General features: G+C 36.6%; 1 protein-coding gene across 7 annotated transcripts in view; it reads left to right on the forward strand.

Annotated features, from left to right (window-relative positions):
* Window positions 1–18,448, forward strand: part of FYB1 (FYN binding protein 1) — a 52,729-nt gene extending 34,281 nt beyond the window's left edge. For 5 of the 7 annotated variants that reach the window (XM_027635385.1, XM_027635386.1, XM_027635388.1 and 2 more), the window contains 14 exons: window positions 114–160; window positions 1,185–1,302; window positions 3,394–3,550; window positions 4,570–4,714; window positions 7,569–7,597; window positions 8,732–8,804; window positions 9,351–9,491; window positions 10,169–10,200; window positions 11,258–11,324; window positions 12,608–12,713; window positions 12,966–13,128; window positions 16,744–16,777; window positions 17,949–17,980; window positions 18,093–18,448. In XM_027635385.1, coding sequence (XP_027491186.1) covers window positions 114–160; window positions 1,185–1,302; window positions 3,394–3,550; window positions 4,570–4,714; window positions 7,569–7,597; window positions 8,732–8,804; window positions 9,351–9,491; window positions 10,169–10,200; window positions 11,258–11,324; window positions 12,608–12,713; window positions 12,966–13,128; window positions 16,744–16,777; window positions 17,949–17,980; window positions 18,093–18,121 — 1,173 coding nt within the window. In that variant the 3' untranslated portion in view covers window positions 18,122–18,448. Of the gene's footprint in view, window positions 1–113; window positions 161–1,184; window positions 1,303–3,393; window positions 3,551–4,569; window positions 4,715–7,568; window positions 7,598–8,731; window positions 8,805–9,350; window positions 9,492–10,168; window positions 10,201–11,257; window positions 11,325–12,607; window positions 12,714–12,965; window positions 13,129–16,743; window positions 16,778–17,948; window positions 17,981–18,092 lie in introns of those variants that run through there. The other 2 variants (XM_027635390.1, XM_027635391.1) reach the window with 2 other exon arrangements.
* Window positions 18,449–22,401: the final 3,953 nt, after the last annotated feature.

The following is a 22,401-nucleotide window of genomic DNA, read 5'->3' on the forward strand; positions in this document are numbered from 1 at the left end:
TCTTCATGTCTTTCCAATTGTACTCAGACCATTTAAAACTGATTCTTTTTTGTTTGTTTGTTGGTTTGGTTTTTGTTGGTTTTTTGTTTGTTTGTTTGTTTTTTGTTTTGTAGGGCCAAAAAAGTGATGTAGAGATGTATGAAGATATAAATGACATCAGGTAGCAATTTTAAATTCTATAACCTATTACATGTTTATTACTATCTTTGTTAACAAAGATATTTCATCTGGCACAGAAGTGTCATTCCACTGCAGTCCCTGCCAGGGATTATTGTGTTCATTCATTTCACCTAAAGAAACTCCAGTTGGTCTAAGGTTCTTTTCTAGTTAGATCTGCCATGCCTCGTTCTGGAAAAACTCCTGTAACGAACTGATGTTGTTACTGTGATTGAGGTAACAGAAGTCTGATTTCTGATCTGAGGAACATGTCCGAACCACTTGTTGGAATTACAGTCTAGTTCTCTAGAAAATAAGCTCAGCCTAAGGTACTATGGTACCAGATAGAATTTTGTTGTGGTTGTTTTTCTTGCTTTTCAGATAAATGTTATCAGAACTCCTGTGGGAGGCTGGATTGACAATTTTCATTGCCTGAGTACACTAGCCAGAATACAAGCTCTCTTATTCTTCTTCCATTTAGACCTTTACTCTGAGGACTCTTTTGCCCTGGTAATATCTAAATGTATGGAATTTACTGTATTACGATAGCCAATTCCCTTCAAATAAGTAATAGATGTAGAATACTTCAGATTTAGAAGGACTTTGGTGAATTTATTGGTGAATTCCCTTTGCAAATAAGTGATTTTAATACATGTTTTATAACCCAAACGAATGATCTTCATTCAGCTTACCAAAACTATCCTAAAAAAGGAATGAAACTACTACCAGTTTCCAAGCTTGTTCAACACAATTAGGTCAGGGACATTTGGATACACACATGTAGAGCTGATATTTTGCCTCCAGGTAACCTTTCGTGGTGTGCTGTCCCCTTAAGGACAGCCACTTTATATATGTAGTAAAGGATTCTTTACTCTATTTGTTGCTGCTTCACTAGAGTTTAGAATCCATAGCTTTGATTTCACTTGGAGAAGTCTTTTTTTATCACATGTAATTTTTTATCAACCTTGAGTAAGGAAGTTCTAGGGAAGATTTGCTTCACACATTCATTCCTGGCAATGCACTTTCAGATCATCAAGGGAAAAAGAGAAGAAGCAGAACAAAGAAGATAAGAGAAGAATGGAGCAAGAGAAAAGAGAACAAAAGGAAAAAGAAAAGAAAGAACTGGAATTAAGGAAGAAGTTCAAAGTAAGATTTTTGTTTTGTAATCTGGCCAAAAACATGTAAGAAGGATTATTTAGCATTGTCAAGTTCAAAATGCACTTCTCATCTAGTTACAAAACTATTTTTTATGGTAGGTAGTTCAAATACCTGAATAAATTCTGACTAAAGTTTTAAACTACCCTTTTATGTTGGGCATATGCTTGACTTCAAGCTCTGCACTGATGACAAGGACTTTGTTCAGTGCCTTTACAGTTTTCTTTAAATTACCTTCACAGCTTCTTTCCATGTTTAAAACAAACAAACAAACAAACAAACAAAAAAAAACCAACCAAAAAAAAATTTGTTTTCACTTTTCTGTTTCTAGTGATTTGCATCATTAGCATAGCATCACAAGTCTTTAATAAAAGTGGGAATTGTATCCCATATACTTTGTGTTACTTGCTTCGCTGTAGTCAGATACAAAAGTATCTAGCCCTTGAGAGATTTCAAAATTGCAACATATTGCCCTCGCACTTGGCATAAAGGTATCTAAATGGATTTACAGCTTAAGTGGGGAGGAAATGAATAGGGCATGTGTAGGGGAGCTAAAGTCTGTGTCTCAGGCTAAATCATGAGGCAGTTCTTTCTGTTATTAAATAATATTTATATATCTGGTGGTCAGCATGCTCCCACAGTTTGCAAATCAGCCAGTCATTTTCTCTAAACTAATATCTGTTCACAATGCTCCACTGTGCTGCTTTCAGTGTCACTGTACATAGTGGGTAGCTTTGTTTTATTTCCTGTTATGTTCAGTACACAGTAAAGCCATGGTGATTGTCTCACATTGAGGCCTTGGTCAGCTGTGGAGAGACTGGCATGAGTTGATAAGCAAATATTAAAGAACCACTTAGTTAATAATAGTGGGTTAACCACTCCTGTGAAGTGTAGGTATTAGTGCACAGAATGCTTTTAGCTTGCAGACTGTTGTCCTACAGACATTAAGGAATGTTATTATATTTAAAGGCAAACAAATATATTTTAGTTGGCATTTTCTTTCACATTTATTCGCCACCTACACACCTATATTCCTGACCTATTCTCTAACTGGCAAGAGCACTATGCCTCTGAAACGTCATATATATCTTAAAGTCACAAATACTACAATCCAAAATCGTTTCTCCGTAATGTAAAGATCCCACAAAGCAAATCCTAAACTCTAGTAAACAGTGTGATCATCTCTTGTGAGTACTTGCAATATCATTTATAGAAAAGAATTGTAAACACAGAGGATTATGTGACAGACTCCTTAATGTTAATGAATTTTACTCATGTGATTTGTATCAGCAATAGTGTGGCCAGCAGGACCACAGCAGTGATTGTCCATTTGTACTTGGTACTGGTGAGGCTGCACCTTGAATCCTGTGTCTGGTTTTGGGCCCCTTGCTACAAGAAAGACATTGATGTGCTGGAGAGAGTCCAGAGAAAGGCAATGGAGCTGGTGCAGGGTCTGGAACACAAGTTCTATGAGGAACAGCTGCAGAAGCTTGGGGTGCTCAGCCCAGAGAAAAGGAGGGTCAGGGGAGATCTTATAACTCCAAACAAATACCTGAAAGGAGGTTGTGAGGTGGAGATTGGTCTCTTCTCCCACATAACAAGGATTAGGACAAGAGGAAGTAGCCCCAAGTTGTGCTGGAGGATGTTTAGTTTGGATATTTCTTCTATTGAGCTCAGTGATCTCAGAGGTCTTTTCCAGCATAAAAGACTCTGTTTTGGTGAGTGGTTCTGCTGGAAATACATGGAGATGGGCACTGGAATTAAATATGTCTGTTTTGTAAACTCATGAAAGGCTCCATAGTTAGTTCATTGGTTTTAGTCTTTGCATTTTTGTGATTTTGCCAATCAGTTCAACTGGTCTACTTCCATGCTGTTCCCCTCTCTTTCAATCTCTGATTATTAATCCAAACTAGGTAGTTGTGGAGGCAGAAAACCTTTCTGTTTATTTGCCTAGGCCACTTTAAATGTCAATGAAACAAGCAATCATCCTAACTGTTATTTTTTCTTTTATTCTGAATGTCTGGGAGAAAAAAATCTCCATTTTCCACATCTGTAATTTATTTTGTTCTTTCTTTTCTTCAGTTAATGAGACCCATTGAAGTTCTTCATCTGGCACGAGCTTGTGTTGACTACAAAGGGGGGAAGAATGAACTGACTGTCAAAGAGGGGGATAAGATTGAAATCATTCGCCTCACAGACAACCCAGAAGGAAAGTGGCTGGGCAGGATAGGAGGATGCTGTGAGTTCTGTTTCTTCCTTGTGCTCCTGAATGTTTTCACTGTATGACAGCAAACAGGTGAGCATTACACCAAAGAGTAGCCTTACCAAGGCTGAGTCACTGGCCACCAAAGTAAGTAATTATCACAGCTCGCCCTCCTGTGCTCAGCTAGCATGAAAGGTTTAGTTCATACTATGAAGTTATTGCAAAACATGATGTAACATTTATAGGCACTAAAATAAGTCAGGCACAATATGCTGGGACCTTCATTGACACACTGAGAAGCAATTCCCTGTCAGCTTTCAAATAGCATCAGAACTGGGCACCCTGCAAGTAACAAGGATTGCATTTTTTCCTGTCTTTCTCTTAATCATAACATTGGTGTTCCTAAAATAGAAATAGAGACTATAAGGACCAATTCTAAGTCTTTATCTTGTTTCTACTCCTACGGAAAGTTTCTAACTGATTTTTAGTATTTATTTTGTCTGAAATCCAAGATGTTTCTCTAATTGTATAAGTATCATCAGTGGATCTGTGAGAGTGATAAAGGGATTGATGATCTGGCTCCTGGGTTATAAAAGACTGATCCATTAAATCAATCAAAATTATTAAAAACACTTGCATGATTTTTAAGAGGACTGTCTAAAATTCCCCTCAGGAGCTACAGAGTTCCTCATCTCAGGCCAACTGTTCTGATGACCTAAAATATGTGCAGGACTGCAGTGGCTCCAAGGTTAGCTGAGAAATGGAGTCTGCCTCATGATTCTAGGAGTCTGCACAGAAAATTCTGAGCTGGCAGCTGAGAAGCAAATAAGGGTGAAGTTAACTTGGCACCACCTGAGGAAGGTTTAGTGGGGAGACAGATCTGAGATTTGTATTTGTGTTGACAGATGAAGAGTCAAACTTAGGTTGCTTGGAATGAGACACTTTGAAAGTTTTGAAAACTCATTAAAAAAAATTCAGTTCTGAATCTTCTGTTAAACTCATCCCTTTACCATGACCTTTAAAACTGTCTCTGCCTAATGCTTTCATTCATTTAGATGGATACATTAAAACAACCATGGTAGAGATTGATTATGACTCTTTAAAAAGAAAGCAACGAGCACCTACTGGAGCCGATGTGGAATTTTCAGAGAGTGACATGGAAGTGTATGATGATGTTGGAGGGCAGGAGAGCTTGATGAGGTATGTATAAGGAATACATGGAAAGAAAAAAATAATTCATCCCAGTCAGCCTAGCCAGGGGAAGTTTTACAACAACAAAGCCAACTCTTGTCACAGAACAGTCATTTGTATAAGAAACATGTAAGCTGGTTAGAGGAGTACAAATGAATTCTAGAATCCATCATCTGTAAGCTCCCATATTCAGGAGGAATTTGTACTATTGGAAGAGGACCTACACTATTGCAGTCCAAAAGAGAACGAAATGCAAACCATACAGGATTACAAATCATATGCAGGAAGTGCAATTCTCTTCATTCCCTCTCTTCTCTCATCCTGTCTTTTGAAGTCATGTAGTCCCTTTTCTAACATGAAAAAATAAAAGACTCTAAAAGCAATTCACTGCAAGAGGGAACTCCTGATCACCCCCATTGCTTTCATGAGCCTCAGTCTGAGTCTATATGTCTTCTTTTGAAGAGAAGGGACTTCTGGAATCAAGCTTAGGATGGCCCTTCAGGAAAGAGTGTGGCTAATGAGTTTAATCCTGAAAACAAGCCCTCTCAAGTTCCATGAGATGGGTATGAGATTTTTTTTGACTTTTTTGACTTCACCAGAAGCTTCTTCTCTATGGAATGGTCTCACACGCATTTGCAATGCAGTGCTCCACTGCATACTCTCTACTTCAACGTGTCATCTTTTTCATGTCAAACAGATCCGCAGTTAAGATCTTCTTAGTACACTTCTCTAAGTGCCACCTCCAGCAGCAGATCAGATTTGCAGGCTGGGAAATACCCTAGTGACCTTGTGACAGGAGTCAAAGCTATCACATAACCTAGTATGACAGTGGTACCCTCCGTTACCAGACCTCACATAAAAGCCTGCTTCTGAAATGTGATGCAACAAACCAGTGCTCAAACTCCACTACGTGTCCAGATGTGCAGAAACACATAGCCTGGGACAAGGGATTTACATACAGCTGCAAAGAATTTCCATATGTAGGACAACCATCTTGAAACAGCCATTACCCCTGATTTCACTGCTTCCCATGAGGCTTCTTAACTTTGTAGGCCTGCCTAGGATTAAAAGGACTGAAGCTGGCTGGCTGCTGAGTGCAGCTGATCCTCAGTTGATAGAACATTCCCATTGAGCTCCAGAAACAGCACTTGGAAAAGTCTTGCCTTCAGGCTGGCATTCTTAAGCAACAAATCTGATACTTTGCCAGCTTGCTCCATATCAGTTTTCCTCCCTGCACATTGACCTCATGGCATCATGACCTAGCCAGGAGACATGAGTTAGTTCTACATTTTAGGTAATCTCAGCAATAGTTACTTCATTGTAAAAGTATCTTTGGCCAATCCTTCTCACTATGGCAAGAATCACAATTAACCATCTCAAGGCAAGGTATTTAGAAAATCTGTTGAATGTAAAAGCAAACAATAATACTGACACTGTTGTGTACTAAAATAATAGTGTATTCCAAGGAACTTGGAAGGATGAATTATTTGCTCAGATTCATTAAATCTTTTAAGCTGTATTTTGACATTTTTATCTTCTCTAGTGATTAATAGCATTCTGTTAAGTTCTTGAGTATGAATTATTGGAAGGTCTGACATACATCAACACGTTTTGAAACCACTGTAAGAATGCCATTCTAAAAAAAAATCTCTTGACCAAATAGTATTAGCTCATTATCAGCAGTATTGTTAATATTCAAAAATTAATAAGTGATCACGACTGTCGTATTTCAGGAGTTCTTGGCGCAAAAGTTTGACAAATAACTTGGTTCGATGTATGGTTTTAAATAAGACTCTAACTTGGAAGTAATCTCAGCTACTGTGAACCATTCAGGGTTTTTTCAACTACTATTAGAACACTGGGCTAACACGGAAACTTTGAAATGTTAGAAACATGCAGTTAGAGGTTTAAATTGTACCCAATGAAAGCTGGTTGAGCAATAAATTAATCTGTTTAACATTTCATTTCAAGAAGATCTCTCATAAGGGATGAATCTAAAGGGTCTGGATGCATTCTCTAGTGTTCAGTTGGATTATATTTTTATTCCCATCAAGTTAGACTACATGACCCCCTGAGGTCAGTTCCGACATAAATTATCATATGACCCAAAGGCATATTTTGTACTTTAGTTTAAAGATATGAGCAAGAATATAAAATATATTCTAAATATAGTAAATCATTATAGCTGTAGACATCAATTTGCATTTCATTGAAAATGACACTTCATTGGAAATTGCTAACAATTGCTAACAATTAGGACCCAATATTCTGCTTATATGAAAAAGTGCACCTTCACTGGCTTGAAATATCTGCATTGATTTGTGAAAATAAAGAATTTGCTTCACAGCTTTACTTATAAAATACTAAGGATTGTACTGATAACCCTCTTATTCCCCTTTCAATTCTTTTGAGTGATGTATTAAAGCACTCTTTTATGATTTGTAACTAATTATTTCCTGGGAGAAAAGCAAAAAAAATGAAGCATTTTTCCTGCTTTACCAGAACCTACTAAGAGTCAATTTTTCTTCATCTAGGAGCTAGTTCATGTCTGAACTAGACTACACATTTTCTTTGGCATTAGTAAGAATACAAACTACTTATTTGACTGTAAGAAATTGATGTGAGTGTGGTGAAAGCAGACAGAAAGGAAGAGCTGGCACATTTAGTTATTCCCCACATAGAAAACACAAGCATGTGTCTGAGCTTCCAGTGCAGAACTTGTAATGTTCAGCTGACATGAACATGAGTGTTAAGGCCGAAAGTTTTAGAATTAATAACTGAAAAAGGGATGGGTGATCATGATGTTTTCTTTTGCTCAAGGATGACTGCTCTTCTCTAAAATGTCTTTTGTTTGCTTTTCCAGCCTAGGTTCTGACAATAGCGGAACAGGAAGTAAGTTCTACATATACATTTTGGGGGAGTTGTTAGTGTCTATTTTTCACAGCTTCCAGATAATGCACTAATTACCCATAAGCATATTAAATGTTTGCTAATGGGCAACAAACAAGGAAGTATAGTAGCCAAATTACCTTCCCCACCACTTACAGGAACTTGAGTGAGATAGAAGTTTTGTCTTCAGATACTGTGAATCACTAGCAAGACAGATGACTGAACTTAGTTTTTGTGTGTGTGTGAAGGTAAATCATCCCACAAAACAGCACAGATAGAGCTGTCAAAATACTAAGATGAGCAAGGGTTTCTGCATGGGAGAAATCTGGTTCTGAAAAAGCCAGAAATACTACCAAATAAAGATGCATTTTGCTAACAGAGATAAGGGCAACTTCAGTTACAGTAATACGCTGGAGTCCCAGATGCAGCAGCTCCACGCAGTCAAGAACACACATTCGAACTCAGTTTCCCCTTTGGTAGCCTATATAACATTCTCTGTTGATCACAAGAGCACAGGTCATCTTCTCAGCTTAGAGTTTAGATACTGGTCATGGCAGAAGCATCCCCTGGCAGTACTGAACGGAGTTGCTGCCAGCTAAGTACAGATTTCAGTGATTACTCTGACCGGTGGCTGGAATTGCACATGCAAACGGAGCTAACTCTGCACTGAAGGAGGTGGGGCCCAAAGGTCAAAACTGAGGCCAAAATGGGTAGCTTACATTGCACTTATCTCTGACTTCCATGGATGAAGACAAGATGTCCCTTACTAAGAGTATTGGTCTGGCATCTTCAGTTATCACTTGAGTCACACATGAAAATTTAAAAGTCATCCTAGTGTCTGGGTCGAATCAGCCATTTAGAATTTCATTGACTACAGTGTAGAAGCATATGTATTCAGTATCCATGCTCTTGTGATTGGCAGTGCCACATTAAAATTGTGTGGATGGCATTCCCAACTGAGATATGTCTAAATCACTGTTTTAATAAACAGACTGTGCTGGTTTACAGAAATATTCCATTTACAAGGATATTGCCTAAACTGCACGCACGTCTAATATAGTTAAGAGGCCTGTAATGAATACCCTATTCTGCAGCATTAAATATATTTGCATTAATTCATTGTTTCATCTGTTAAAGATGTGTTCCCACCTCCTCCTCCTTCTAATCAAGATATTTACGATGAAATTGATGATGGAGATCCCATAGCAAGGTAAGTTTTTACATAATTTAAATAATTTTCTACTTTAACAGAATGTTTTCAGGTTTTAGTATTTTTTAATTAGATGTAATAATCAGCAAGTATTAGGATGATCAGCAACTGGGTATATATCAGTATGAATTTGTGAAGCTAAACTAAAAAGGTTCTTCTGTCTTTTGGAGAAATTTTGTTCTGTAATTAATTTTAGTAAGTCAGCAAAAGCAGTTGCAGTCATGAAAATCTCCAAATCCCCAAGTAGACAGAATAGGTCTGAAATGAAAATAACAAACTTAATTGCTAGCTAGCTAAGTAACAGCATGAAAACAGTAAGCCACTAGATTAATATATATACTACAAATATAACTCAGTATCTACAAGTAACATAACATACATATTTCTAGTTTAGCATTTTACCATTTGGGTAAGTGACCTCACTTCATGATATATATACATTGTTGGCATTAATGATAATTATGTGCACCAATGGAGAATTTAAACTGGGCCTTTTAAAAAGAACATTACATTTGACATTGTGATAATCGCATGCATACTCCAAAGGTCTGTATCACAGGATGAAGATAAGAATGGTATCTGGTCCTGGGGAATCTTGAAGAGGCTAAAGGTCAAAGATGACAAAAAGAAAAGTATACGAGAAAAAACAACCAAAGTCAATGAGGCAGAAGATAATGGAAATTTATTGTAAGAGTCTGCCAGGAAATCACAGTGCACATTAACCAATTCTAATAAAGCATTGATCATATGCTACTAACATGTCCTCACAGCAGCCTAATGAATCATGCATAAAATTGCAGCTCAGGATGATACTTTTCTGCAAAAACACTGAGCTTTCTTTTCACCTGCATAATTATTCTCTTAACAAGCCGTACTTTTTGCAAAAGTCTGGTAACTAAAATACGCCAAATTTTCTTTTCGGTGAAGAGCACCAAAATAATCCATCAGCTTGTGCCACTCTGGTGATGCAAATTTGCTGTATCCTCAGTTAAAATGTACTTTGCTTACCAGTACAACGTACCTGAGATAAACTGGTAAATCTAGACCCATTAATCCAAATTTTAGGAATAATATGCCAAACAGAAAAATGCAAAGATTGTCTTCTACTCATCTTACCTACAGTTTAGATCAGCAACTGCTGTTTTTACCATCTGCCTCAGTCATTCAGTTCTGAAAAAGTTTACTTTGATTCAGTGGTAAAAATACATTTAGTCTCAAAGCATTGGTGGTGTCAGTGGCACCTCAAAATTTCTGGAGAATATTTGGAGCCCTGGTGTCGCAATTTTTTAGATTATTTAGGTTACAAAAAAGCCTATGAATATGTTATAAATACTTAATAAACTCTCTTTCACATCCCCCCCCAGCACATCTTCTTCAACAAAGCCGTCTGAAAAAGGTAATTAATAGTCTATTGTTCAGTCTCTCTATTGATTCCTGATCCTTTTTTCTGTATACGCTGCTCTGTATCATTCTAGTCACAAAAATACATCCAAGGAAGGAAACAGGATTTCCTATTGCTTACCCAGTTCTAGTAAACAAATTTCAAATATTGTGACTTATTGGCTACAGACAAGGTGATACATATACATTGCAAACTCTCTAGAAAACAATTTGATACATTTAATGTGATTTTTCTATCTGAGATTTACACTAGTTCATTTTATTGGAACTTAATTTGAACAGATATGCTTGGAAAGAAGCACTCAGTAAAAGACTTCAAAAGTAAAAAAAGGTGCTTGTTGTTACTTTTATCACTTGCAGTATCCCTGTAAAATGATATATAACTCATAACCATTGGCTCAGCCATGGAATAAAAAGCAACTTCTTCCAATTTTTGAGGCTGTTTCTAGAACTGAGTTCTAAACCTTTTATAACCTACTGATTTCTCTAGGCAGTGATTTGATGAGTTGAAGAATTGCTTACTCTCTACAAATACACTGAATGTGGTTCAAAGATTATTCCTGGGCTAAGATTTTTTTCGTTGCTTTGGTGTTGCGATATGGCCTAAAAACTAACATACACGTGATTCATATCCACTTTTAAGCAATGTTAGATTGACAAGAGTGCTATACAAGTCCTTGAATATATGTTAAAATCAAATTCCAAAAATATATTTTGATGCACTATAGTGGGACATGGATTAATTAAAGTGAAGATTAAAGGCTATTGCATTACCCATCATGTGCTAAAACTTGCTTAAACTTCAGAAGATTAAAATTTCAGTGACTACTGGTTATTGCTATTAAAGAGTCTTAATCTGAAAAGATTGGGTGGTGTTGCACAGTAGATCGTGCTAAACAGAGAATCCACAGTTACTATTGACAGTAAATGGCTACAGTACTTGCCTTATTTTCTTGTCAACTTCAGTAAAATACCATAGACTGTAACACAGTGTATTCACTTCTCAAGTTTCACATAATAACATTTCATTCTCCTAAACACTATTATTTCAGATTGTGGAGAGGATGTGTACGATGACGTGGATTCTTCGGACTTCCCTGCACCGCCGCTTGATGATATGTAAGTGGAAATATTATGATTAGAAATCTAACACATTGAGAGACATTTTTAAAGTATTTACTAGAGGCAGACTGCTGTTAATGTCTGCTTTATTTAGTGTTGTCAGGTTTTGTAGTTCTCAAAAACCACATGGCAGTTGAATGCTCTTTCCTCCATTTCAGATTGGAACAATAATTAGACCATAGAAAAAGTAAGAGGTAGAAATGGATGCATGGCCTAAAGGTATTTTTCAATGTAGATTCTCTGCACATAGTTCTTCTATCAAAATTTGGGGACTGCTGGGATACATACTTGATCTCAGCTGCTACAGTATTTTAAGAGAAAGGGAGACAGGGCTCTGTGTTATAAGTAGGAAACGCATCTGGAGGTGTAAAGTTCAGCTAGGAAGACTTTTATCCTGGATCAGAAAATTGTGGTCATCTCTGAAGCACAGACATGTTATGAGCACAGATGCATCTGTGATGATGACTGCAAAATGATGCATTCTGGTGTCACTTACTCCACTCAGGTGGAGCAACAGAGTGGACTACGATAATCTAGTCTGGAGACGTTAAAACAGAGAGAGCTCTTATCCAAAGGAAAATATGTGGCCCTTCTAACCTAAGTCTAGATTAGTTCACACACACAAACATTCATCACTAATGAAACTGTCATCCACAACTCCTACAGAAATCAGCAAGGATCAAAAAGGAGAATCAGACTTTACAGTCCCATATACAGCATCAGAAAGGACAGTTAGGGCATGAAACACTTCCATGCTTCTTGGCAGAAGTCAACACTATCAGGGATGTGGAAAAAAAACAACAGAACCTGAAATGGGTTATGTAATGCAGATTCTCTGGTGCAGCAAGGTTTTTTATGGCCATATAGGACTAACATATGTAAGGCTAAGATGTTCCAGCTGCCTCCACAGTGAAATACACTGTTATTCAGCTTATTGCCAAAAGATACACAGATTTCATAAAAATTGCTCCTTGCTGAGAAATTCTAAAGTGCTGTAGCAGACAGATACTTAAATACTCAGTACTTGAATACTCAATACCTCAATATTCGCTTATGTGATAGATACATTAACATCAGAGAAAAACACGAAAGACAACCCCAGTTTTTTTATTAATTTTGAAATAAAATCTGTATTGTATTACCTGCACTATTTTTACAGAGCAACAAAATCATGATAAAGACACATGAAGGAAAATGCATTTTCACCAAAATTATCAGAAAGCTTTCCAATACCTCAGATGTGTTGCTGATTTGGTTTTGTCTGTAACCTCTTGCTTTAGTTCATCAAAAGTAGTAAGCTTTGGAAAAAGGAAATCAGATGAAAAAGATGTACAAAAGCATGAACAGATGGAAAGAAAAGAGAAAGAATTCCGGAAAAAATTCAAAGTAAGTTTTGTTCAAAGTAAGTTTTTTTCACAAAATATAAAAACTAAAGTATCTATATGGTATGCTCTCATTTGCGTCCCTTAATCCTTTGAAATAATACTTGTAATAATAGTGGTCTGAGCATCTGCAAGCGTGGGCCCATACTACATAGCATATACTATTATTTGCCTAATTTTAGAAAATTTAGTAAAAAATGCATGAGCACAAGCTGTACATTAATGATTTTTAACCAGTATTTTTCTTTTTTTTCAGTTTGTAGGTAAAATAAAAGTTCTTTTTTCTACTACTGTGGTTCAGAATTTGCCTAAAAAAAGATGGGGATCTAAAGAATTGCATATTAAACCAGGAGAGTCTCTTGATATTATAGAAAGTACGGATGACAACAAACTCCTGTGCCGCAATAAAAAAGGAGAATGTAAGTTTTATGAAAAAACTGCAGCACATATCAAATTATCAAAGAATGATTGAGTTGGAATATGCGAAAACTCTCTTCCACAACATATTCAAGTAGAATCTAGTATCTGTCTTTTACCTTGTCTGGTAGTTGGCAGGAGGCAGATTGTTTTTATTTCATTATCATGTTTTAAGAGTAGTTTGCCTTAAAAAGAACTAAAACACTCCAAGGAGCAAGATATACGAATACGAGAAAAATAGACAACTTGATTACAGAAATTTTGCTTTGCATCAACTAGGATCAGCAGATGTTTCTGTTGCTTCTGTCTCTCCCTCTTTGCCAAAAGGAGTATAGCTATGATACCCCACAGAGTCTACTAAAAGTAAAGTCCTCGCTGCACCTTTGGATAGCACTTCCTCATTGATTACAGCCAAGAGAAAATCAGTAACAATATTCTTACTTTTGGTTGCAAGAGATGCAGTTTAATCTTTTCAACTGGCTGGGAGGAATATTGCTTAGGAGTCTTCCCCCTAAACTCTAGCTGATCCAAGGCATATGTCCTTGTTGGCGTGTCTACTTGTTCTGGGAGCTGCAAGAGGCCTTCCAGTGTTTCTTTGAAACCTTTGGCTACGGTTTGCATTGGCAAAAGTTTTTGCATTTTTGAAGAATTCTGGACCATCTCCTGATGGTTTCGATTTCTTAATGAACTTCTGTTACAATACTTTTCAAATCTCCTAACGAAAATTCATTTTGTGCTGGAACAGCCTAGGTTCAAAGTATCCTTTGAATAAGTAACATTTTCTCACTCATTTTTACTTTTTACTTCTGACCTATGTCGAAGAGAGTCCAATGCTATAAACCTCTGAAGGGGATTCAAGCACTTTCCTAATATTTTTTTCCCCTCTATACTCAACTCTTACAGTTTGGAGTACAGCCTTCTTCCTGGCAGGCCTGCAGGGTGAGGAAGAATTTCTTGCATAACACACATATGTTTTTCAAAATATGGATTTCACTAGTAGAGCCACTTCCCAAAAAAACAGCTTTCAAAGCTCCATTTTTTGAACCAAGCAAATAAAAAAGTAGAAAGTAGTTCATGTTGGCTGTTTTCCTCTCGTAGTCTTCAAAGCCTTTCAAATAATGACAGGAGCTATGCTTTGCTATGCATAAAAGAGCAAAACAAATAAAAATATCCTCCCTGGAAACCTCTGAAGAGATCTCTGTCAATTTCCACATTAGTTAGCAAAGTTTGAATTCTACTTCAGTAAATGCATGACAGTTTTGGTTATTTGCTGTGATTGATCGAGTTCCTCAGATCTTAAAGCTATGATTTTACCTTCAGAAGGCCAGATAGACTGAAAATCAGCAATTAGAGATGACTTTGTTACTTTCTTGCACATGAATTCTTTGATTTAATCATTAACTTCTGAAGCACTTCCATTGCTTCAAGCCTCTTCCAACAGTTAAAAAAGAATTGCAAAGTATACTGTAATGTGTTTACACCTTTTCAAGCAAGGGCTGATGATCTTAGGAAGACATTCTGCTATCACTTATTTTGTTATTAAATTATTTGAAATGTCAAAAGTGAAACAAAGAACCGATTTTCATTTACCCTTTTAAATTCCTTCTTAGTCTGAACACATACATCTTTAAATACACAAAAACTTTTAATTCAGGTTCATAGATTTTGCTTAAACATTAGGCTATAAATGGATTTCATTGCCTGAAAGTTTTTGTCCTCTCTGAGCTTCCTTTATGATGCAAATGAGCAGCTGGCATGATGTGTCATAGCTTTCAGTGGTGCAAAGTAATTAACACAGAGTGTGCTGACCTGCTGGCTTGTTCCCTATTTGGAAGCCCTATAAAAATTAATGAACTAGTTAGAAACTGAAACTTTGGACATATAACTTGGGATTAGTAACTCTGAAAGGCTGTGAGATAAGCAGGAGCTGTATTTCTCACCTATTTGAGGGCCAGGGACCATCAAAACTTAGATTGTGCTTTGCCATGATCTAAGCACAGTCACATGCACATGACTTGCAAGCACACTGGGTTTGTATGTCATGATGGTGAGTGAAGAAGCTTTGCTTTGGTGTATTTCAGAAGATTAGAATGATTTAGCCAAATCATTTTAAATTACTCCCTGGAGACTTCAGAAGTAATGGAAATTATTGGACTGTCCTAAAGAGAACTTTAAAAAGATGACATCTTTAAAAAAAATAAATAAAATTAATCCATTTCCATTACTTTATCCCAGATAATAAAATCTGGGGAAGGACAACCAGGCTAAAAAAATCCTGATTAGACAGAGCTTCTTCAATGGGTTCCAGCTGGCATTCAGCCTGAGACAATACGCAGGTGACTGAAAATTTGGAGCACTGGATTCTTTGACTTTTGAAGATTACTTGCAGCTCAACAGTTTTAGTAGGCAAATGTTACAGAAGAATTCATGTATGTATCAAATCTTCATGACACCAAAGATAGAAATACAGGCAAATCAAGCAAATTTTATCCTATATAGCAGCAATCAAATATTAAAAGCAGATAACTGTTTTTTAATTCATGTAATTGTTAAGTCTTAAATAGTAGCTAATGTAGGTAAGTGTAAAATAAAATATTATCACGCAAAATTAATGCTTTTTTAGGCAACTTCAGCTCTAGCACAAGACAGAAGTTTTCTTTTAAAATCCCATGTTTGTAAATGTATTATGGCTTTTACAGGTCAAATCACTAATCCACTATATATAGCATATTCTAGAAAAAAACCCCTTACGTACTTTGAGATTTATATAACATCTGATATCGATCTATTTTAAGACGGAAATATGCCAAGTTAAAGTGAATTATACAAATGTTTGTTTTTGAAGAAAAGCTGCTTATTATTGTGTTCTAAGAGGGGCTTGCCTTAAAAAAACCCCACAAACAAAAAACTGTTGTTAAATAAAAGTTTTTCATTACTACTTGCATTATTTGGGGTATTAGTCCTTTTGGATAGCTTTTCCAATTTTCCATATAGGAAGCATAGGATATTTTTATATATTAAAACACTTGCCAGTTAAAGACTCTAATAATTTATCAGCTTTTGGGAACAGTTCTAGCTTATTGTATCTGACATGCATTTACAAGGCATGGTTCCCCCTACTAGTATATTTCCAGATCTTAGAAAGGACAATTTCAGATAGAATAGAATTAGGGTTCGGACGTAAAAAAGCCTTAACAAAAAATATGAGATTCTTTAGCTGGACATCACCGTGTATTTAAAAAAAAAGAAAAAATACTTTCATGTCTTGTGTATCAGAAAATAAAAATTATTGTGAAGGAGGAAATAAGATAAACAACATTTTATGAATATGTAAAGTATCCAGAACAGTAGATACCTAACTGATCTCACAGCTACTACAGTATTCTGATTTCCTATCTAAGACACCATGTTATACTAAACAGGCAAATAAGAATAACTAAAACACTGGATATAGTAAAAGCTTCATCAAGTATGTATCCATTTTACATTGTTATCCATCTATTATGTTTTTCTGTCTGAATTATATAAAAGAGAAATAAGGCATTTCACTAGTGCTAGCAACAGAAGTAATAAGTATTTAAATTTAACTTAGATGCATACATATTTTACTTTTACAGATGGCTATGTCTTGAGAAGCAATTTAGTTCAAAAGTAAGTATAAAGTGATCTTTTTGAAAAAATTGTTATAGCACTCAATTTTTTTCTAAACTCTGTTAAAAAAAAAATGAAATGTAATTATTTTAGTCTGTCATTCTAGTCTGGAAAATTGAGTTATTTTTATGAAGTTATAATTTCTCAAGAATTAATCACATGCATCCACACTGGAAATTTACCAGGGCCTCTTTCCTCATTGTATAACCATAAACTCTGATTAAACCATAAAAATTACATAAATTAAGCATTATTAGTATTAGAATCTATTAGTGAACTGCAAGTTAATGTGATTAGGTGTATTGATGTCCTTTTCAAATGTTTAACTAAAATTGATCAAATTTTCTTTAGGTTTAATTTTATTTCAGTCTTATGACGATTGAGCAGATTTGGCCCAGTGTTACTCTGAATAATTGCATGGAGTTCAGCATTTCGGTTCTACTCCAAAACTCTTGTCAGACAAAGCCTTTCCATTTCCTTCAACAGGCTTTATATGAGACTCTTATATATCAAATCAGATGTCACATTTATAATTGTCACATTTAGAATGGAGAGGCATCCAAATACTTACACACACATTTGAATTTTTAATATATATATATATATATATATACACAAAGCCTTATTGACTTCCATGGGCTTCTTCACATATCTAAGTGAAATATTGTGAAAATTCCTGTTCATAAAGCATGTATTTTTTATAGACATTACCTAAATTCATTACCTAAAAAGAAGCACCTCCAAAATTATGGAATTGCCAAGTACAGAAACAGAAAGAATTTCAAGGGCATACTGGGTTTTTTTTATTCTTTATTTCTGGTGTTCAGTTAGAAAAACCAAGGAAGTACTTCATTTTTTTAAGGAAATACCTCTATGAGAATAGCTGCTTAAAAATTTAATTGAAAAATCGCACCCTTTTAAAAAAGCCAGCCTTTCATATTAAAAAGAAATGTATCCAGGTCAACCCTTTGCTGAAAATCCTCTGATCTGACCATCCTGCTAAGCACTGTTCTATCACCACAAAGGTTGCACTTTCGTAATTAGCAAATTAATTACTTGATAGCTTGTCTGTACCATACTACTACTCTATTTCATATCTACATGCAAACAGTAATTTATATCTGATGTCTCGATTTTTAAATGTATTGTTTTTCTTTTTTTTAACTTACAGCGAAGGAGAGATTTATGACAATGTTGCTGAGGGTATGTTGAACATTTCAAACAATACAGTAGCTACATTCAATTACAATTAATAACTTTCTCCTTGAGTCAAAGTACACAATACTAATATTTTTTGCATTTTTTTCTATTTCAGACATCTATGATAACGACTCAGATGAATGATTCTGTTCAACTAATGACTTAAATAAAGATCACCTCTAGTTTGGACTCCTACTTGTGGAAGCTCAATTACAAATTAATTGGTTTCACCCCTGTAAATGTAGAATTAACTTTTCTTAGGAGTTCAGCCTTTTGTCCTCCATTGCTTTAAACTACATTACATTGCTATTTATCTCAGCCATTAAAATTCCCTTTATTGATGTTTTAAATACAATCAAATACAATTCAAATACATCTCAGAGGAGTGATATGGAGATATTAAAAAAAAATAACTGTGAAGATAATAGCCTAAAAACGACTTTTGTACTGTATTTAAAATTACTGATAAAATACTGAAAAGCCGTACACAAACTTGACTTTCTCCCTTTATATTTGCTGTTTAACCAGCATCTAGGCATAAAAAACTAATGGTATTGTAAGTTTTTTCTTTTATTTTACCAATGCCATTCACTGGATGCATTTTTTTCTCTCTTCTGAAATTCTTTTGAATAAAAGCATGCTTTCTGACAAGAAATGTGTGTACACAATCTTCTGTCAAGTAGAACAACAGTAGCTGCACAATAACTTCTGAAAATTATCACTGAGCAGCTAACCGAATGAAAAACAACATTCTTATTGTTGTAAAGGCAACACGAATACAACATGGTATTTGTCAATAATTGCTACCCAGAAAGTGAAATGTAAGCAGAAAATCTGCCAGATAGGAAAATCTATACTTAGGTAGTCTATATTCTAAGGGTTTTTCACCTGTAATTCATTCTATTTTCTTTTAAAAGTCATAAAGAAAGAAAAGGAAAGCTGTTCATGTAATATTTTTCCTTCTACAAATTCAGTCTATCATTCTGGACTATTTGGCTGTGCCTGCTAAAACATTCAGCAGTGAAAACATCAAAATATTGACATAAAAATTAGGCTTCAGCATGAACACCCCAGTTAATGTAAACAGAGCTGGTGTTGTATCTCTACGCTGTCCCAGTAAACAGGTTAAGCAAAACCAAAACTGGGAAGGTAAAAAAGACTTCTCTAATTCAGTAGCTTTATAGCATTTCTCTGCTGTTACCGCAGGCTCTGGATTGCAGGAATGCAGCTGATCTCCTGCACATTCCTGTGTAAGAGGTTTATATTCTCAACCCACATAATTGCAGATCCCCTGGCTACTCCTCCTACAGCAGTAACAAAACCTTCCTCTATGTGTGATCCTTTTGCATAATCTGTCTCAGCTGTAAAGATCAATACTTTAGTAAGGGGGAGGAAATTCAGTGGAGGAACATAGATTCTCTGTATGATTTAGATTACCCCTTACCACTACACTATTTTATAACAGACACAGGTGTAAGCATATGCATGTGTGCCTCAGTGTGTTTGAGTATATATTACGTCAAATAAGACAACTTCCGAGGAGACTAATGGACCCATGAAAGGGTACCCTTATGACTTTTGTTCAGCAGCCCCAGACCATCCTACATGGAAAAGCTCTTGCATGTAGTGTGAAGAACTCAAATGGTAGGAGAGGCAATAAACATGCTTGTATTTGCACAGCCTCAGTTCTGACTCCTTGTGTGGATTCATCGTTAACTGCGTGCCCACTCTATAATTACATGATGGCTCAGTACTTTTTTCCACAGGAAAAGGTTTTTTTCCACATTTAGTGCACGGGCTGGATGAGAGCTAACAGAAAGGGCAGTTGTTCAGCCCTGCTCATTCAGTTTCTGGCCACTCCTTTATTTAGTGCAAATCTTCCCAAGCTTACGCTGCACCCAGAATTATTAGTTTCTCATGGCATTCATCACAATGGTATCTCAGATTCCCATGAACAGGAATGGACCTATCTTGTGAGAGGAAAACATTTTATCCCATTTTAACATTTGAAAGGAAGGCATGAACAGAGAACAATTTGTGGCAGATGTCCATTAATCCTGGATATAAAACCAAACTGCTAAAGCTAAATTAATTAATTTTTTGTACTTTCCTAAATTAGGACTCTCACTATTTTATCTTCCTTTTCTTTGCTTTTACTTGTGGTTAAACACAGAAGAGAGAAAACACCTTGTATTTTAAAAGCTTGCAAAATTTGTATTATAAATATACCACAGAATCACAGTATTTCCTGAGCTGTAATAGACCCACAAGGATCATCAAAGTCCAACTCCTAGCCCTGCACAGGATAGGCCTAACAATCTCACCGTGTGCCTGAGAGCATCGTCCAAAAGCTTTTTGAACTCCATCAGGCTTGGTACTGTGACCACCTCCCTGGGGAGCCTGTTCCAGTGCCCAATCACTTTTTGGGTGAAGTATCTAATCTAAACCTCCCCTGACACAACTTCAGGCCATTTCCTTGGGTCCTGTCACTAGTCAAAACAGTGCCTACCCCTTCTGAGGAAGTTGTAGATTGTGACTGGTCTCCCTTCAGACTCCTCTTCTGCTGGCTGAACAGACCAAGTGCCCTCAGTCGCTCCTCATACAGTTTCCCCTCGAGGCCCTTCACCATCTTCATTGTCCTCCTTTGGACACTCTCTAAGAGCTTAATGTCTTTTTACATATTGTGGTGCTCCAGACTGCACACAATACTTCAGGTGAGGCCACCACAGCCCAGAGTAGAGCGGGACAATCCCCTCTCTTGACCGGCTGGTGATGCTTTGCCTGATGCTCCCCAGGACACGGTTGGCCCTCCTGGCTGCCAGGGCACTGCTGACTCATATTCAACTTGCCATCAACCAGGACCCCCAGGTCCCTTTCCGCAGGGCTGCTCTCCATCATTCCTCAGTCTATACACACAACCAGGGTTGCCCCAGCCCAGGTGCAGAATCCAGAACTTGCCCTTGTTAAAATTCATAAGGTTGATGATTGTCCATCTCTCTAATTTGTTGACGTGTCTCTGCAGGGCCTCCCTGCCTTTGAAATAATCAACAGTTCTCAGTTTTGTGTTATCTGCAAACTTATTTAGTGTCCCTTTGAGCCCTGCATAGAAGTTGTATACAACAATGTTAAAGAGCAAACAGCCTAAGATGGGGCCCTGCAGAACCCCACAAGTGACCAGTCACAAGCAGGATTTTACTCCAGGCACTAAAATGCTTTGTGCCCAACCTGTGAGCCGGCTGCTCACCTGTCATGTGCCAGCTGTATGTTGGACATTTTGTCCAGAAGGATACTATGAGAGACACCACCAAAATCTTCTCTGAAATCCAAAAAGATTAAATTAACAGCCTTTACTTGATCAACAAGGTGGGTTACCTTGTCATAAAAGGAAATCAGATTTGAACCATGTTTACAGTAGTAAAAAGAGGGGTAGATAGGAGATACCAATTAAAATTTAATGTAAATAATAGGTTAGATTATGTTCTGAAACTTAATAAAAAGTGGGGACTAATTTTAGAATTAAATGGTCCATGTTATTACCTCCACTTACATGATTTGCTGTCTCCCATCTTCCATATTGACAGTTGGTTTTTTGGTGTGGTTTTCAGCAACGTCTATGGCTTTTGCCAAAATTAAAACCTTCTGTGTGTATGGTCTGGACATATCCTAGGCTGAGATACCTAAACCAGTTCTGAAAGAGTCAACTTATTTATCAGAAGCAATTCACCCAGGACACCAGCATAGCCCAACAAGCCCTCCACCTCGACTGCTTAGCCTGGCTATGAAATAAGGTGGTAGTACAGCTGGAGGGTCATCCTAAGCAGTTTCCAGCATCCCAGGCAGTTGGAAAACAAAAGGATATTTCAGTGCCACTCCAGTTAGCTGTGGTACTACAGAACACCACTACTGCGTGTTGTAGGCTTGTGCCAAACAGCAGTGCAGTAGTCCCAGGTCCCCTTCTTTTGGCTGTGTGCAGCAAAATACAATGATCTCAGAGTTTTCCTTTTTGTGTTTCATTCTACCTAGCTGACTCCTACATAGAATTTGGTAAGTCATCTCTATTCGCCTTCTTCTAAAGTACATGGAGAGAGAAGATTAAGCTATTACTAAATGTACAGAGTTTCTTGATTGAGGCTTTTCATATTGTAGGCCTTATTGAAAAGAATATGGGAAACCGTGCATCTTTTTTCATAACACACAGACTCATAAGTATTGCTTAAGCTTAAAATGGTTCACTATTAGGCATAAAGAAAGTATGCAAAATGTCAACACAAACATGAATGAAATGTGAATTAGATGGATACCAAGGGTTTTAAGAAATATTATATAATTTGCAATACTTTAGTAATATCACCAAATCCTACTGCTCAGGCATCATGAGACAGATAAGGAAAAGAAAAATCAGCATTGGTTTTTTTCCCTGCCTT

Source organism: Corapipo altera, unplaced genomic scaffold (genome assembly GCF_003945725.1).
Source record: "Corapipo altera isolate COAL_440 unplaced genomic scaffold, ASM394572v1 61411, whole genome shotgun sequence".
Classification (NCBI taxonomy): domain Eukaryota; kingdom Metazoa; phylum Chordata; class Aves; order Passeriformes; family Pipridae; genus Corapipo; species Corapipo altera.